This window comes from Anolis sagrei, chromosome 1 (genome assembly GCF_037176765.1).
Source record: "Anolis sagrei isolate rAnoSag1 chromosome 1, rAnoSag1.mat, whole genome shotgun sequence".
NCBI classification, from domain to species: domain Eukaryota; kingdom Metazoa; phylum Chordata; class Lepidosauria; order Squamata; family Dactyloidae; genus Anolis; species Anolis sagrei.
In genome coordinates, this window is record NC_090021.1 from 136,266,428 (window position 1) to 136,284,962 (window position 18,535).

Below are 18,535 nucleotides of genomic sequence, written 5' to 3' on the forward strand. Positions count from 1 at the left end.
CCTAATAGCTGGTAAACTGGCTGGAATTTCTGGGAGTTGTAGGCCAGAAACATCTGGGGACCCCAGGTTGAGAAGCACTGTTCTAAAGTGAGTCAGGTTTGTTACAGAGACTTTTCAGAACTTTGGTCCATTATTTAAGATAACATTAGAACATGTTTGGTGTGAACTTTCTTTAAATTGCTTTTATTAATCAGGTAAAAAGAGTAAAGTGCAGTGTGTTAGTAACTTATTTACTGCATATCTTGTGTGAAGCAGAAGGTATAAATCAGCGAACTAGACAGCGTGCTTTTTTGCTGGCACCGTAGAAGTCAAGATGAAAACACGTGGTAGGATTTGGGCCAAAAGGAAATAACTCTCCCTTACCTCACCCTGCCTCAAAGAAGGAGAGGATCTTGAACAAGCTGCTACCAGGAAAGGCTTTAAGAAATAGCAAATGCAAGAAGCAAACATGGCAAGACACTGCTTTTGACTTATTACCTACAATCATTAACTTGAAGTTCCAGCTGTATCGTTATTCCTGGAAACTACTCTGCTGCTACTTCTAGCTTCACTGGAGAAACACGTTCTGCCAGATCCATGATGACAGGAAAGAGAAGACCAAAAATGCGTGGTTCGTCTATCCAACCCAGTGAGGCGACAGAAGTCTTGAAACTGAAAAGAGAGATTGGACTCACCAGTGCTGTGTCATTAATTGCTGGAACCATGATTGGTTCAGGGATTTTTATGTCTCCCGAGTTCGTACTGCGTAACATTGGTAGCCCTGGGGGAAGTCTCATTATATGGACAGCCTGTGGCTTGCTGGCTACTTTCGGGTCATTGTCATATGCTGAACTGGGAACGTTAATTAAAGAGTCTGGCGGTGACTATATCTACATTCTGAGGATTTTTGGCTCTTTTCCTGCTTTTCTTTACATATTCATCTCCGTCATTGTGGCGAGGCCTGCCAGTGTGGCAGCTATCTCTTTGAGTTTTGCTGAATATGCTGTTGCCCCCTTTTATCCAGGCTGCTCTTCACCTCCACTGGCAGTCAAATGCACAGCTATTGCCTGCATCCTTCTTCTAGCTTTGGTCAATTGTCTCAGTGTGAAGCTGTCTACCTCTATTATGAACATATTCACAGCTGCCAAACTATTGGCCATGCTGATCATCATAGTGGGTGGAATCCAGTTGCTTGTCCAGGGCCACACTCAGAGTTTTCAGAATGCCTTTCAGGGCACTAAAACAGGGGCTGGGTTCATTGGAATTGCATTTTATCAAGGGCTTTGGTCTTTCGACGGATGGAACAACCTGAATTCTGTGACTGAGGAAGTTAAGAAGCCTGAAGTGAGTGAAGAATTCAATAAATCAAGTGATCAATCAGTGAACTTTATACTGTTAATGTTGGATAACTCTATGTACATTTAAGTATGTGAGTTTTGCATCTTTTTTTCATGTCAGGAGTGACTTGAAAAACTGCAAGTCGCTTCTGGTGTGAGAGAATTGGCTGTCTGCCAGGACGTTGCCCAGGGGACACCTGGATGTTTGATGTTTTACCATGTAAGAGGCTTCTCACATGTCCCTGCATGGGGAGCTGGAGCTGATGGAGGGAGCTCAACCCACTCTCAGATTCAAACCGCTGACTTCTTGGTCAGAAATCCTGCTGGCACAAGGGTTTAATCCATTGTGCCACTAGTGGCTCCTGGTTTTACTTCTAATGTTGCTATATCTTCCAGATAGGAATGTGTATTGGATTCTGAACATGCTACTTGGAGCATATGTGATCTGTTAGTTGGTCCAGATTCTTAAACACCCTCTCTTCCCCCCGCCCACATTTTTAAAAGATCAGAAACCACTGATATAACAGAAGTGGAAAATTGTGACATGGCATGGGTTTATTCTTTTTATTGCTCTGCTGAATCTAGAAGTAATGAAAGGTCATATCTGGTTTTATTTTAGGTCATTCCTTAACCTGGGTGAGAACTAAAGTCTTGGGAATGTGGGAAAGAAAACCAATGATTTGAAGCATTTTTAATCCCTTTTGAGATTATGGGTCCAGAAATATAATTGAAGCGTGCAGTTCTGTTCTGGGGAACGCAAAGGATTAGAACAGTGGTTCTCAACCTATGAGTCCCTATGCGTTTGGGACTACAACTCCCTGAAATCCTAACCAATTTACCAGCTGTTAAGATATCTGGGAGTTGAAGGCCAAAACGTTTGGGGACCCACTGGTTGAGAACCATGGATTAGAACAAAATTTGGGGGCTCATGTGGTATGCAGAACACACACCAATAGTTCTATTGCAATGTTAACTGCAGCAGTTTAAATTCCTTTTCAGAAATTGTAACTCCAGTTCTGATTTACTGTAACCTTCTTATCTATAACAGTAAGCTATTGCTTTTTAAACATGACCCCCGAAGCTCTGATTGTTATTTAATATTTCACTTTATCTCCACTTAGGCAGAAAAAATGAAATGCAAAGATACAGAATGGGGGACACATAGCTCGAGAGCAGTATGTGTGAAAAAGATCTTGGAGTCCTCATGGACAACAAGTTAAACATGAGCCAAGAATGTAATGCAGCAGCAAAAAAATCCCAATGGAATTTTGGCCTGCATCAATAGGAGTCTAATGTCTAGATCCAAGGAAGTCATGTTCCCTTCTATTCTGCCTTGGTCAGACCTCACCTGGAATATTGTGTCCAATTCTGGACACCACAATTGAAGAGAGATATTGACAAGCTGGAATGTGTCCAGAGGAGGGCAACTAAAATGATCAAGGGTCTGGAGAACAAGCCCTATAAGGAGCGGCTTAAAGAGCTGGGCATGTTTAGCCTGAAGAAGAGAAGGCTGAGAGGAGACATGATAGCCATGTATAAATATGTGAGAGGAAGTCACAGGGAGGAGAGAGCAAACTTGTTTTCTGCTGCCCTGGAGACTAGAATGCGGAAACATGGCTTCAAACTACAAGAAAGGAGATTCCATCTGAACATTGGGAAGAACTTCCTGACTGTGAGAGCTGTTCAGCAGTGGAACCCTCTGCCCAGAGTGTGGTGGAGGCTCCTTCTTTGGAAGCTTTTAAACAAAGGCTGGATGGCCATCTGTTGGGGGTGCTTTGAATGCAATTTTCCTCCTTTGTGGCAGGGGGTTGGACTGGATGGCCCATGACGTCTTTTCCAACTCTATGATTCTATGATCTCCTTTCTATACATTGTTCACTTTCAGTCCACTGTGTGTATGTGTGTTTGTTGGGGGGGGGGGATATATACCTAGGTACTCATCAAATGATTTTGTGTTAAACATTTATTTATTTCATTATGTGCTGGTTATGGTGTTGCTCTAGCATCTTGCCACTTCACTTTCATTTTACATCTCATAGCATTTTCACTACAACCCCATTTCTACCTAAGGTCGGCCTTCTGTGTAAACATGGTAGTTTGTGCAATAACTTCTGCCATCTGGTTGTCTTGTTCTGTTTGGGGAAAGCACCTTAAATGAGGAAATGAGAAATTTGTGAAATGAGATGGCAGCACCCTTTGCCAGGTACCTAGATACCAAAATCACGAGTTGTGATTTCATTAGTTCTGATGATGATAGATGGATTGTGTACATTGTGTACTTTGAATGTGATCTTCCTGCTTCTTGGCAGGGGGTTGGACTGGATGGCCCACGAGGTCTCTTCCAACTCTAGGATTCTATGATTCTCCATGTATTATGAAGTAAGGAGGGTTAATAAGAAAGGTGCTCAGCTGGGTTTTAAACTACAGGTTGTGCACCAGATCTGCATAAATTAAATGTTGCTACTTGTCACCTCCTTGTAATTGAAATAGAAGACAAAATCAAACCTCACAGCCTTACCTATGACTTTTGGCAGCTCTTGTTTTTTTTTTTTTAAAAGTGTGCTGACAACTTCGAAGTTACTGTGCTAATACAAATGCTAATTGTACTATTTCAAAACCCACAGACAGAAAATACCTTGGCTAAGACCAAGTAAAATGCCAAACAAAAAAGCAGCCAAGCTTTTATGTTCTCTAGAACACATTAAGTTGTTCATTGCAAGAATAAATAGAGGGGGAAACTGCTTTGATGTTCCACCCACAAAATCTGCATTCTTACACGTTTTAGTTAGGATGAAAGGGAGAAGGACTTACTGTAGGTTTGTATATTTTTACTTTGAGAAGTGTATATGTATATTTGTAGTGTAGTCGTATTTTAACAGCATTACAAAATAAACACTGTAACATGTATCATATAATACAATACAATAGGTGAAGTTGTGTACTCTTCTGTTCACACAATTTTCTTAGGAGGGAAATCACACTTTTATATTTGTATTTACCATTTAATTATATCCATATTATATACAGTTTGGTTATCTTATCACCCGCCGAGCTTTTGTGATATGGAGTAATCCATCTGGAATTTGTGTGTGTGAATATTTTTATTGTATATTCCCCAGTCCAGACAATGTAAAGCACACTACTGTAATACAATGGACCATTATATAGGCAATAATGTATCAAGAAAACCCTAGCCTTCATGTTTGCTCAATCTTCATCACACTAGAGAATGAATCCACTTCAAATCCGGTTTCTGCCTCCTGCAGAATTCTGGAGTTTGTAGTTTAGTGAGACTGTTAAAGACTCCTCCCTAAACTACAAATCCCAGAATTCTGCAAGAGGCAGAAATCGGATTATAAGTGGATTCATTCTGTAGCATGATGAGGTCTGAGTATTCAGACATTACCAAGTAACACTTTGGGCCCTTCCAGACAGGCCCCATATATCACAGGATTTGATCCCAGGTTTTCTGCTTTAAACTGGATTATATGAGTATGCACTGCCAGATAATCTGGGATAAACAGAAAACCTGGGATCAGATCCTGGAATATAGGGTCTGCCTGGAAGGACTCACCCTTGTTTCAAATTATTGACTGCAAACCTGTGCCCTGGTTAGGGAAGACTGTCACCTAGTGCTGTCAGGTAGTAGTGCAGAATTCAAAAAATGGTATTATATGAAAAATAAGACTCCTCTTGACATGCATGCCACAGATCAGGTGTTTCGTTTCCTAGTATTTGAGCCATGGCCAACAGGCAGCTATACGTTCTCATTTGTTATAATGAGAAAAGGGCATATTTATAAATAATATATAATTTTATACATCAAATAACACACAGGTGTATATGTGTTTAGCATATGCTATTGTGTATCTTAATTTTCCTCTTCCTAGGTGAACCTGCCAAGGGCAATGATGATTGCTATTCCCCTGGTTACCTTCTTCTACTTGTTGGTGAACGTGAGCTATTTTGCAGCTATGTCTCCTGCTGAGCTTCTTTCTTCAAGTGGTGTGGCCATTACTTGGGGGTGAGTCATACTTCTGAGTACTGAGACCTTACTTGTATGTTTAGTAAAAGTGATCACATCTGTTTGTGCTCTAGTGTTGAACATCTATAATCATCACACCCTGCATGATTTTTTCCCCTATGAAAAATGAGTTTGCACACCTCCAAGTCCATTTTAGATTGTAGTCTGCGTTTATCCAGTAAACTAAAGAAGTCTGAAATTAACACACACCCCAGAAGCTTTATAATCCTAGGTGGGGAAATTTGTAAGAGCAATTTGTCAAAAGGTTCTTGCAATGCCATGACAACACTTATTTAATTCTATAAGAATAGTTCTGCACCCAACTGCAAAATAGCACAAAATTACATGTCACCTTAAAGATTGAGTCATTGTACAAATAGCCCTCCACATTTGTGAGTTTTGACTCCCTTCCCAGGGATATTAGATCAGCCCCCTCCCTCCTGCCTTTCAAAAAAAAAAAGCAAAAACTTGGCTCTTCAAGCAAGCATTTGGAATAGATAAACATGAAACTATGAAGAATGAACATGGAATGGCTAGACAATGCCATTGGAAAATAATTTTAATAGGACGACACTGGTGATTACATGTTTTTAATGGTTTTTAATAGGTTTTATATATATGGCGCAGTGGGTTAAAGCACTGAGATGCTGAGCTTGTTGATCGAAAGGTCGCAGGTTCGATTCCAGGGAGCGGCGTGAGCTTCCGCTGTCAGCCCTAGCTTCTGCCAACCTAGCAGTTCGAAAACATGCAAATGTGAGTAGATCAATAGGTACCGCTCCGGCGGGAAGGTAACGGCACTCCATGCAGTCATGCCGGCCATATGACCTTGGAGGTGTCTACGGACAACGCTGGCTCTTCGGCTTAGAAATGGAGATGAGCACCACACCCCAGAGTCAGACATGACTGGACTTAATGTCAGGGGACTACCTTTACCTTTACCTTATATTGCTGATTGCTTTAATTGTGTCTTTTATGACAATATGGCATCGAATTGTTGCCAATCTGTAACCCGCCTTGAGTCGCCTTTGGGCTGAAAAAAGCGGGCTATAAATGCCATAAATAAATAATAATAAATTTGCAGATTTTATTATGTTTTCTCTAAGAATCCCTAGGTCACTTAGTGAGACTCCATTGTCAGCTTCCAGCTGAAAGTGACCATGGAGTCATGCTGGAGGATCTCGAAAGGGGAATAGAGATCTCATCTACCTCAAATCTAAGCACATTAAGCACAATGAACTTCCTTCTTTTGTTGTTGTTGTTCATTCGTTCAGTCGTCTCCGACTCTTCGTGACCTCATGGACCAGCCCACGCCAGAGCTCCCTGTTGGCCGTCACCATCCCCAGCTCCTTCAAGGTCAGTCCAGTCACTTCAAGGATGTCATCCATCCATCTTGCCCTTGGCCCTTGCCCTTCCTTCTTTTATGTGGCTGCTATTTTGTAAAGTAGGCTGGGGTTGTGTGTTTCAGATAGCATACTTAATTTAGATACTTCAATTGATGCAAGCTGAGTTCAAAGCACAAAAATAGTTCACTCCCAATTAATGGGTAAAAAGAGGTGAGATGGGATCTTGCCCTTTCCAGTAGGTTCAGGCAAAAGCAAACTGCTCATAGCTTCTGTATTCTTCCTCGTTAATAACTTTTGCCATCTTGAACAGAGTCTGATCTTGTTTGGCCACATATATTTTAAGTGTGAACTGCTGGATATGCTACTGGGTATCAGCAAACTAGATTGGCACTCTAAGAAACAACTCAGTATTTGGAGAACAGTGTTCATCTTCACTTCCTATATATTGCCTATAATTATGTATTAATACTTTGCATTTTACATGTGCTTGTGTTGTAACTTAATACTGGCATAATTATAGCATATACATTTTAATGTAAGATACATATTCTTTTTGTTAACACTTCTGCCTAAATTTACAAAATACCTATTGAATCAATGGAAGTAACGTAAATATTTTCAAAGTTTTCTTTTCGATTTAACAGATTTATTCTGTTTAGGACAAATAGTTGTATTTAGGCCATATTTTATAGGATTGAGAGCAGCAGAGAAAAAAAAACAGTAGTAGCATTCGGAGATATAGGGCATATCTCATGACCTTTTCATGCACTTTCTTAACCATCATTCCTTATTAATGTGATGGTACCCTTTTGTTACTTGTTTTTATATCTCCACCCCACCCATACTCAAGCCATTCTCTATTTGTGTGTTTTGTCTGATTAACTTTTCCATTCTTGGGAACCAGGTTGAAGAGAGCAGTATAGGGTGGAATAGGGAGAGGGGAACTACTACGAAACTGCTTATCTCAAGGAACAGATGGAAGAGAAGGAGGTTATGGATACATCAGGAAGTACAGCATTAGCAACTGTAACATGATGCTCACTATCTCAAAGATATGCACTGCTGACAGTTTAAAATCATTTGTTTCCTTATTAAATTAAGATTCTACCTTTGTTCCTGAAATGAGATGCTGGTTGACAAGCAGACCGTTTTGCTCTCGTGTTACAGCCTTTACTTGGCAACCACACTCCCTCGTGCTGTGTAGTGCCGAAGGATTAAAAACCTTCCCAGCTATGAAACTGCCACAGTTTGGGATGTTGCTTTTACACATGGTCCACATTGTTTGGTTTGTTGTTGTTCTTTAATTATTACATTTGCTTTGATAACTTAATAATTTACAGGCTTCATGCTGCAAGGAAAAGTGGGATACTCGTAATATTATTTTCTGGGAAGAGGGCATTTCTCCAAAAATGACTGTTAAAGAAAAACAAGTTCATTATTTGTTATCAGCACTCCAACCACAGCATTGATACCGCTGCACTAGTTTAAGAGCTGGGGGAAAGAATACATGCTGTGTTGCAGTAGACCTAAATTAGATCATTTTTCTTCTGGTATGGGTAGGAACTGGGTGGGTGGGCAAATCAATACAAATTTTAAGTGAAATGGAAGCAATGGGCATGTCCTTAGAAACATTCAAGAAGGATTTCAAAACCTCGCTTTTCTGTTGTGCTTTTGGAGAGTAACCGCACAACTGTACATTGTTGTTCCCCCTCAATGTTTATCCCTACAGTACACTCCCCCCCCCCCCCCTTGTATGAAGGCCTGTTTCTACTATGTTTCGTTCAGCCGTATTGTTTTATATTGCTTTCAATTGTGTTGTTATTTGTTTTATCTGATGTTTTAATTGGTTAAAGTGTTTCACATGTGTGTTTTAATTGTAATCTTGGGTGTGTCCCTTGTAAGCCGCCCCGAGTCCCCTAGGGGAGATGGTTGGCAGGGTATAAAAATAAAATTATTATTATTATTATTATTATTATTATTATTATTATTATTATTATTCTATAACCCTGTTTTTATGTGCTCTCCCTCACAAATAATCTGCTCCATTTCTATCTCATCCCGGGTTTTTTTTAGTCTTTTATCCTGTACAATGGCCCACTTATTGTCACTGTGATTGTGAATTACTTTTTATTGTATTTTATATTGTTTCTTGTATTCTCATGTTTTATGTATTTTATTGTGTTGTTTTTTATGCCTTGGTTTTATTTTATTGTAATGTGTTGTTGGGCTTGGCCTCATGTAAGCCGCCCCGAGTCCCCATTGGGGAGATGGTGGCAGGGTATAAATAAAATTGTTTATTATTATTATTATTATTATTATTATTATTATTATTATTCAAGAAGCTGTTGAAGCCCTTTTGGTAGAACAACCTCTAGAATCTTCTAGCCACATTAGTTTGGTTACAAAATCTTCAAGATGCAAAACAGGATGATAAGGTCTGGTTTGCTTGTCCAATTGAGGCCCCTTCTACATATAAAATCCAGATGATGTGCTTTGAACTGGATTATATGGCAGTGTAGACTCATATAATCCAGTTCAAAGCAAAAAATATGGACTATCTGCTTTGATAATTTGGATTATATGGCAGTGTAGAAGGGGCCTGAGTGTGACTCAACAAAACTCATTAGGTGTTCTTTTCTTCTTTCTACTAATAATATTCTTCTCAACTCCATTCCATAGAAACAAGGTCCTAGGCAGCTGGGTATGGCTGATGTCATTATCAGTGGCACTTTCAACATTTGGATCAGCAAATGGAACATTCTTCAGCGGAAGCCGTGTGTGCTACATTGGCGCAAGGGAAGGCCACATGGTAGGTTTGACCAGGTCTTTAGCCTTCTCTACTAAAGAGTCTAACCAAACTACAACTCTCAGGATCCCATAGTATTGAGCCATGGCAGTTAAAGGGGTGTCAAGTTACATTCATTCTACAGTGTAGATACAAATTAAGTTAGCAGATCTGAGACTGAATCTGTATCTATAAATAGGACTAGATCCATACTTTGGCTGCAGCACTATATTTGGTTTCTAGGACCAAATTCCATAAAACTCAAGTTTTGACAGTGTACAGTAACAAATGCTGTACCTTAAATATGCCACAACAACTGCAGCACGCCCCCATATCCATGGATTCTGCATCCATGAATACAACCAGCCAGAAATAAAAAATATTCAGAGGAAAAAATCCTAAAAGCAAACCCTGACTTTGGACACAGAAAGCATTCAGCTGATGTGGAGTCATATCCTGCTGTAGCCTCCACCATGTCAAAGAAACTCAAGCTCTTTCCAGAGCTTGTATAAGTTGTTTCCCATTTTATATAAGGTATGCCATTGTACTATGCCATGATAATAATGGATTTTGAGAATGATAGATCATAAAACCAAATTCCAATGGATTCCATGCGTCCACCGTACCAACATTATCAGTGGCCATAAACAAGACACCACTTCTGTCTTATTTTATCCATCACCTGCACAAGGTAGGAGAGAGATACAATACCAGGAATATCTACTTTACACCCAAACAAGTTTGTTTTAAGTTGAACTGTTCAAAGATTTATTTGTTAGAAAGAACCACAATTGGTTGCTAGTTTGTAGCAAATTGCTTAAATAGAGTGAAAGGCTGTATGAAATTAACGCATTAAAACAAATGCTTGCAAGACATTAGTTTGCTTCTGAAAATACATCGACCACATTTATTGCTCCTTTGCTGATTAAAGCTGCGAAAGGGCCTCTGATGAACTGATGGAGTAAAACAATCTGCCTTGAGTTATCTTCGGGCTTGAAAAAGGCGGGATAAAAGTATCATAAATAAATAAAAATAATACGAGGGGTATTTTAAAAGCAAGGTCCGTTTTGTTGTAGACACTAGTAGTTCGCGCGCATACCGCAACAAGCGCGTGCGTCGTGTACCGGCATGCCTCGGGAACAACTGTGCTCAGTTTCTGCTCTGTAGCTAATCTGTACGGTTCTGTTCTGTACTTTAAAAATGTTTAAGACTATCAACTCACCCTCCACATGTGAGGTTCGCTCAGTGATACAGTTTTTGTCAGCAAGGAACCTGCCTGCTGCAGAAATCCATCGACAGATTTGTGAAGTGTACGGTGATACTGTTATGAGTTAAAGCAAAGTACGTAAGTGAGTACGACAATTCAAACATGGCCGTGACAACGTCCATGATGAGGACCGCTCAGGTTCCTTGCTGACAAAAACCATATCACATGTGGAGGGTGAGTTGATAGTCTTAAACATTTTTAAAGCACAGAACAGAACCGTACAGGTTAGCTACAGAGCGGAAACTGAGCACAGTTGTTCCCGAGGCATGCTGGTACACAATGCACGCGCTAGTTGCGGTATGCGCGCAAACTACTAGTGTCTACAACAAAACAGATCTTACTTAAAAAATACCCCTCGTAGATCCTTCCAGCATTGATTCTAATTTTTCTCTCTGTCTTCATTTTCAGCCAGACATTCTATCTATGGCTCACGTAAGATGTCTCACACCTTCTCCTGCACTCATATTTACTTCGATTATGTCATCCATTATGGTTATACCTGGGAATTTCAGTCAGATAGTGAACCTTCTCGGGTGCGTATGTTTGCTCTTCTTCTTACTCTTCTCTGTACTCCTCAGCAGTGCTGATTTTCCAGCATCCTTTGGATCTCATTTTAACCCTATTCTATCCTGAAGCCGCCAAGGGAGAAGCAGGGCTGTGCGTACTTGCTCCACATCCAACATCTCTGTGTGCAACAGCAACACCATCTATCTTCCTGCATGGATGTACACTGGAGACATGGTTAACATGTTAGGACTACAACTTCATAGAGAGCACTTGAAGTATTTAGAGATCCTGATTAAGGAGTTTTATAAAGACCTGTTATAAAACTAAAAGCTTTATAATAGGAACTCCCATTCTAAGATGGGAAAGTGGATCTATATTATCTACATTCTAGGGAAGAGCTGAGGGAAGACTAGCGGCATGAGGAGATGTGGAAAACATCCCTAAGAGTATCAGTTTATATTACAGAAAAGTCTTGACAAGTAGACATGGAAGAAAGATACTTTAGGTCACTCATACTACCTAAACCTATTACGTTTGCCTGCTTTGAGGCCTTCTTGACTTTTCAGTACTAGGTGTTATTGGACTTCCACCCCTAGTTGAAGGCAATAGTGACCAAACAGGGCTTTCTTCATTCATTAACTTCTCTTTCTCTTCTTGTTTTAAAAGTCTCTAATATTCTAAGACATTTTTATAAGTCTTCACTTAATAAGTTATCCATCATGTGAGAAAGACGGAATAAGAGGGCTACATATAGGAAAGAGAAACAACTGAATCAATTGTTTGCATTTTTACAAATCAAAGCATGTGTGATTGTGACAGATACAGAGGGATGCTGCCTTGTATGTGTGTGAAGCAAGGCTGGGAAAGTTATATTTAAGAAAATGAATAGAATGACATGTGGTGGAACCATCCATAGTTGACCAGCGATAAGATGACAACCTGGAACCATCCTTCTAGTGTTCGATAATGAATGGGTCCAGCAAATGTTCATTTTTAATCATTCTTAAAAGTAACTCCCAAAGCTCTGAAACAGGAGGAGTAAACGTGTGTGTGTGTGTGTGTGTGTGTGTTCATACATTATACCCCCCCCCTGTATTATTTATATAATGACATCAATGTGCATAATGCTTTGCAGAGAACAAGAGAACAGAACTCTAACACAACAATTAATGCATATTTAGTCTCATTGTCCAAAGATTAGAGAAAAGAAAAATAGGACCTGGTTGCTGTAGGTTTTTCAGACTATATGGCCAAGTCCTAGAAGCATTCTCTCCTGACATTTCACCTGCATCTATGGCAAGCATCCTCAGAGGTTGTGAGGTCTGTGGATGTTTGCCATAGATGCAGGCGAAATGTCAGGAGAGAATGCTTCTAGAACATGGCCGTACAGCTCGAAAAACAACAACCCAGTGATTCCACAAAAATAGGACCACCAGTACTTACTTATTTAGGTGGTCTCTTGTTGTCCGAGTATGATGACCCTCCAAGTGCAGTGTCCTGGCAGTGAATACGTAGGTGACTGTGGAGACCTATTCTTAATCTGCATGTTCTTCCACAGTGAGGGCATTGACCACTAGTAGCTAACCTCTAACTAGCTCATGGACTCAGCAGCATGATTCTGTACAAAGTAAAATGAATCTTAGGTTATTGTAATCAGCAGATTTAGACACACCTGGGGGCAGAATATACTTAAAGCTGCAGGACTGCATACACTAAATTATGGGGAAAACAAAGTGTGTCAAATATTACATGAGCTTTTAATATTACCCTCATAACATCGGGAATTGCACATTCAGTTCTAGATTAGCTTGTATTAATTCTATTTCTAAACAGTTTTACAGCTTGGCTTTTCTATGGGACAACGGTTTCCGGTCTCCTGTATTTAAAGATCAAGAAACCTGAAATGCCCAGATCTTATAAGGTGAGTCATTTTAAAATGCATTATTTTCCTCCTTGTATAGAAAACTGGTTAATTTTTTTAAATTGTACATGTGTTTGCCCACTCAGCTTTTTCTCTCTGAACCTTTGCCATCAAGCATGTGGTAAGCACGTTCCCCTGAATGAGATACTCTATCCTTCCTGAGACTATGTAAAACTCTATTTTTCCTTTCACCCTAAGAAACTGAACCTGTGTGTTATTATGCACAAGCTGTGAGTAAACATTTTTTACTACCCTTTACTTAAGTTTGGTTCTTTTATCTGCTAGAGTCTAGACTCTGTCTTGGAGAGGGAAGTGGCTGGTCTTTCTGTTTTGACTTGTACTGAAACAGGTTTAAGTCCACACAAGCCACTCAAAACCCAGGCTTTCTCAGGGAGGGTGGCTACATGTCATCCCGATAGCAATCGTGATGGCATGCAGCCCCCTAAATAACCTCTTAAAAAGAAAGAAAACTTAACTGGCTGCCAATATGGTTTAATGAGGTATTTAATTAATTCGTAATAATTGAGGTTATTCTGAATTAATTTACTTCTACAGCAGGCATCATTTGGATGCCTCTGGTAAAACATCTTGCATTTTGGGTCTGCCTGGATGGACCCTTTGTGGGCCATAGGCTCTGCTACCAAAGAGATTCATGAAATCTCATGCTGTTAAACCTAAGATGAACATGTATATTCTTTCCACAGGTACCAATCATCATACCTGTCATTTTTCTGTTGGCATCTGCATACCTGGTTCTGGCGCCCATCATTGACCAGCCCCAGATGGAATTCCTCTATGTCATCCTCTTCATTCTCGGTGGTGCCATCTTTTATTTCCCCTTCGTTCGCTACAAGTACCATCCTGCTTGCTTGCAAAAATTGACTTTGCACCTGCAACTGCTCCTGGATGTTGCCCCAACGGAAAAGAACATGGACTAATTTAATGCGCATCCAGTTGCTTGGAGAGAACTGTCCATTATCTTTAACTGTTGAGGGATATAATTTTTCAGAGGGAACAATGGATGCCTTTAGCATTTTTTTCCTGCTGCAAGAAAGTCTTTAAAAATCAGATTGTTTTACAAGACTATTCATAACTCAGGATTTATATTTCGTGAAATTCATACGTTGTTGTATACAATTCACAGTTCAATGTGAATTGTATACAACTATGTGGAAGGGCCTGAGGCTAAGATAATGTGACATGTCCATGGGCACCCAATGCAATTATATTAATGTGACTTAAACACAGGTCTCTAGAGTCATATTCCAATCTTAGGGCCCTTCACCGCAATATCTGCTTTGAACTGGAATATATGGCAGTGTGGACTCAGATAACCCAGTTCAAAGCAGATATCGTAGGATTTTGTGCCTTAGTATTCTGGGTTATATGGCTGTGTGGAAAGGCCCTCAAGACCACTACACTATGCTGGAATTGTCATGCACTCTAAAAGTGCAAAAAAGATTTCCTTATTCCACTTCTTATATAATATTTGTTGTAATTTACCATGTTACACTGTCTCTTAAAAGATGTTTTTAAAAGAGCTTATAGTATTTAGAGCTCTTTAGCTCTGTAAGGAGCTTATAGAGGCGAGTACCATTTCTCATGTTTCTCTTGATTAAATAACGATGGTGCCCTCTCAATCGAGCAAAATTAAAAGCCAGCCGTCACAACTCAGGACAAATGGATCCAATGTTCTTCTTTAGAGAGTGTTTCCTTGTTGTAAAAAATGAAGCAATATGTTCATAAAACTTACATGCAGGAACTTGCACTGATTAGTAGAAAAGTGTTGCTTTGAAATGTCAAATCTTGATGTTAAAAGCTCTATTATTACTTTAATCATTGTTATAGTTTATGCTCCCACAAGAACATTAATACTGAGGCTAGAAGCAACTGTGAACACTCAGAACAGAACATCCAAGAGAAGGTGGGTGCTTTGATAGGAACTTGGGGAACTCACATTTTCAAAGTCACCTTCATATGTATGAAATGTTGAACAAGGATGGTCGGTATGCATTCTCTTTCAAAGAATTCAAAGGAGAACTCTTTAACTAGAGCCAGTGTGATGCAGTGGTTTCAGTGTTAAGACTTTTGAGACCACAGTTCAATTTCCTGTTTGGCCATGGAAACTCCCTCAGTGACTGTGGATGAGTCGTACACTCTCAGCTTTAAAAATACTTGAGATAGGTTCACCTTAGGACAAGTCAGAAATAGTTTGAAGGCACACAGCAACATGAACAAGAGCAACTATTAATACAGTATAAAGGTAAAGGTTTCCCCTTGACATTAAGTCTGTCCGACTCAGGGATGGTACTCATCTCCATTTCTAAGCCGAAGAGTTGGTGTTGTCCGTAGACACCACCAAGGTCATGTGGCCAGCATGATTGCAGGAAGCGCCGTTACCCTCCCACAGAAACAGTGTCCTATTGATCTACTCACATTTGCATGTGTTTGAACTGCTAGGTTGGCAGAAGCTGGGGCTAACAGTAGGAGCTCACTTCACTCCACTGATTCAAACCGACAATCTTTTGGTCAGCAAATTCCGCAGTTTAGTGGTTTAACCCATGGCACTACTGAGGTCTGCTTAATACATTGTAGCCTTCTCTAAAAGGAAATCTCTGTATTGGTTACATGGTGACTCCTATTATACACATAAAAATTCCCATCTCTCCCCACAGATGTGTAGTTTCTTGGGCTAGTAACAAAAGTGTGTGCATATCTTTTGATTTCTGTCAACTGGGGGGGAGACCACAAAATTAGAGTATGTGCCCCCCTTTTCTTCCTTGTTCTCATATGATAACCATGTTTAAATATTTGAAAGAATGTCATAAGGATCCCAATGCTTGGACTCTCTTCTCCAGTTCCCAGGACACGTGAGAAGAATTCCAGGGTGAGAGAGCTATCTTGATAGGCATATATGTGTATATATTTATTTTTCTCATTTGTTAGATTTGGATTTTTTTCTGTTTGAGCAACACACTCTATTCAACTATAGTTGATGCTTAATGACATTGTCAGAGTCCATCTCCTGCGACATTGGAAAAGGCTGCACTTAAGTTTCAAGTTTTGGAGAGTCCTGATCTGGCAGTCTTGATAACTACATCATGTGAACTTATACAACACATACATGTTCAGTTTCTTGCTCCTCTTCCTCAGACATGCTATTGCCCTTTCACAGGGTAAGATCTATTGCAAGAACAACTTTGGCGACTGCAGCCATGTCCTTCTTTGTTTCTGAAGTTATGTGCCTTTCTCATCTGAGTTAATGAGCACTCTAGTAATTCTTTAACAGAGCCTTTATATTGCCTGAAGGATGCACAGATCAAGATTTGTGGTGACTGCCTTTATGGACACAGCAAGGACTGGTCACATAGATTCTCCAATGTGACAGTATTATAGCTCCACAGTTGGCTTCAGACTGTGATATATGGAAGCACACTGCTAGAAAGCATTATTGCTGGACCTGCAAATCCTTATATTCCATACCGAGAGTCGGGTACTTAAGAGACTGCTGGAAAAGTGAGAACTACAAAACTGTTGTACTCCAGTCCCAGAAACATCTATGACCCCAGCACCCCACAGAGTATAAGCAAACAGTTTATTGTAAAAACACATAAAATATATGAAAAATCAGGAAGAAGGAAAGAAGATGGATAATCCAAAAAAGAGTTAGCAATCGGTGTAAACCAAACAGTAATCCAAATGTCTCAAGCAAATCCCAAGGTAACACAGTCCAGGAATAGCCAGGAAGTCACAAGTACAGTGTAAGTCCACAAGCAAAAGTTATTTCCTAGTAAAACTTGGGAATGAATACAAATACAAAAACATTAAAAAAAAACTTCCAGGATACTAAAATCCAAACCGAGGGTTGACTTGAAACAAGAACCAGAGAACTCAGGCCTACCTTCTCACTTGAATGCTACATTGCCTGTAACCCTTAGGTAAACAACTTGTTAATTAATAAGCAGCTGTGAAGTCATTTCTTTTCCCATGAATTTTCTCCCCAACTTTCCCACGTACATGCCCTGATGGGAGATGCCTATTTTCTGCTCTAATCTGCAGACGAAGACCTTTGTTGATCTCCATACCTCCAAGTATTTTTCCCTGGGAGCCTTCCATATCACTTCGCCTGACTTCTTATCTAATGTTGCAGTTTCTGGCTCCCATGACTGACCTTGCCCTGCACTTTCTGAGTCAGGTTTTCCCCAGATAAAACCATCATTTCTCTGATTCATATCTTCATCACTTTGCGCCCCAGGAAATCTCCCAGAAAATCCCACAATTCTCTATAAACCACCAGTGAGCCCATCAGCCCCAGGCTGTACTACAACAAAAACAAACCCAATCCATAGTGTGGCATACAAAAAATGACAGGACTGGTAGTTGTTTCCTTTTTCAACAGCAGCCACAATGAGATTGCAACCTCTACTGCACCTAAATCAGGTGAGCTTGGAAAACCCACACTATTTATTAATTATTTATTTACGATATTTCTACTCTGCCTTTCTCACTCAGTGTTGTTGTATGGCATATATCGCTCTGTCATTCAACAGAAGGGAAAGACTGGAGAATTTATGGAGGACAGCCAGGCATCTGTCACCGCAGCCATACTATATATCCCGTTATCTTAAGGAGCATCTAGATTGTAGGATTGCTGCAGTTTGACACCACTTTAACTGACATTGCTCAGTGATATGGAATCCTGGGAGTTGAACTTGGTGAGACACCAGCACTCTTTGCCAGAGAAGGCTAAATACCTTGTAAAACGACAGGTCCCAAGATTCCATATCATTCTGTCATGACAGTTAAAGTGGCATTAAACTGCCTTAGTTGTATAGTATCGATGCACCCTTAGGCATTGAATTTATTCTGCTGTGATGTATTCAGCAATTGTAAGCTGTGCTCAAGATTTTCTCCGCATATGTTAATTCATGAGATGCAGGATTCCATGGGATGCAGCTATTATACTTGAAGTAACAACAAAGTGCTATTACAGAGCAGCGTGTTTCCAATATCCTAACACCCTTTCTTTCACTGATCCCAGACTGATTTGTCCACATGGCTCTTCTGTATCTGACGTTGTATTAAGGGCATGGGAGACACTTCAGCTTAATACTCACACTATGCCTTCTGTGCCGGTTTATCTGCATCAGCAGCAGAAAGGTTGGGTCCAAAGTATGAGATTTCATGAAGTAGGGATGAAAAAGGTATTGCTGATATTTTACAGTAAGGCCTCCACATCCGCAAGAGATATGTTCCCAGCCAGGCTGTAGTTATATAAAGTCACAGATATTGCAGAATTTTGAATGACAGAAACAGTTTTCCTCAATGACTGTTAGCAAATCAAAAAAATGGTAAAGACTGAGACAGAGATC

The 18,535-nt window shown here is 40.0% G+C and overlaps 1 protein-coding gene across 1 annotated transcript; it reads left to right on the forward strand.

The window, feature by feature from the left end:
* The first annotated feature begins 545 nt into the window (after positions 1-545).
* Positions 546-14,101, forward strand: LOC132762018 (b(0,+)-type amino acid transporter 1-like). The gene is made up of 6 exons (XM_060755031.2): positions 546-1,323; positions 5,207-5,340; positions 9,363-9,492; positions 11,144-11,268; positions 13,076-13,163; positions 13,868-14,101. The coding sequence occupies exons 1-6, from the start codon at positions 577-579 to the stop codon at positions 14,099-14,101; spliced, it is 1,458 nt and encodes a 485-aa protein (XP_060611014.2). The 5' UTR covers positions 546-576.
* Positions 14,102-18,535: the final 4,434 nt, after the last annotated feature.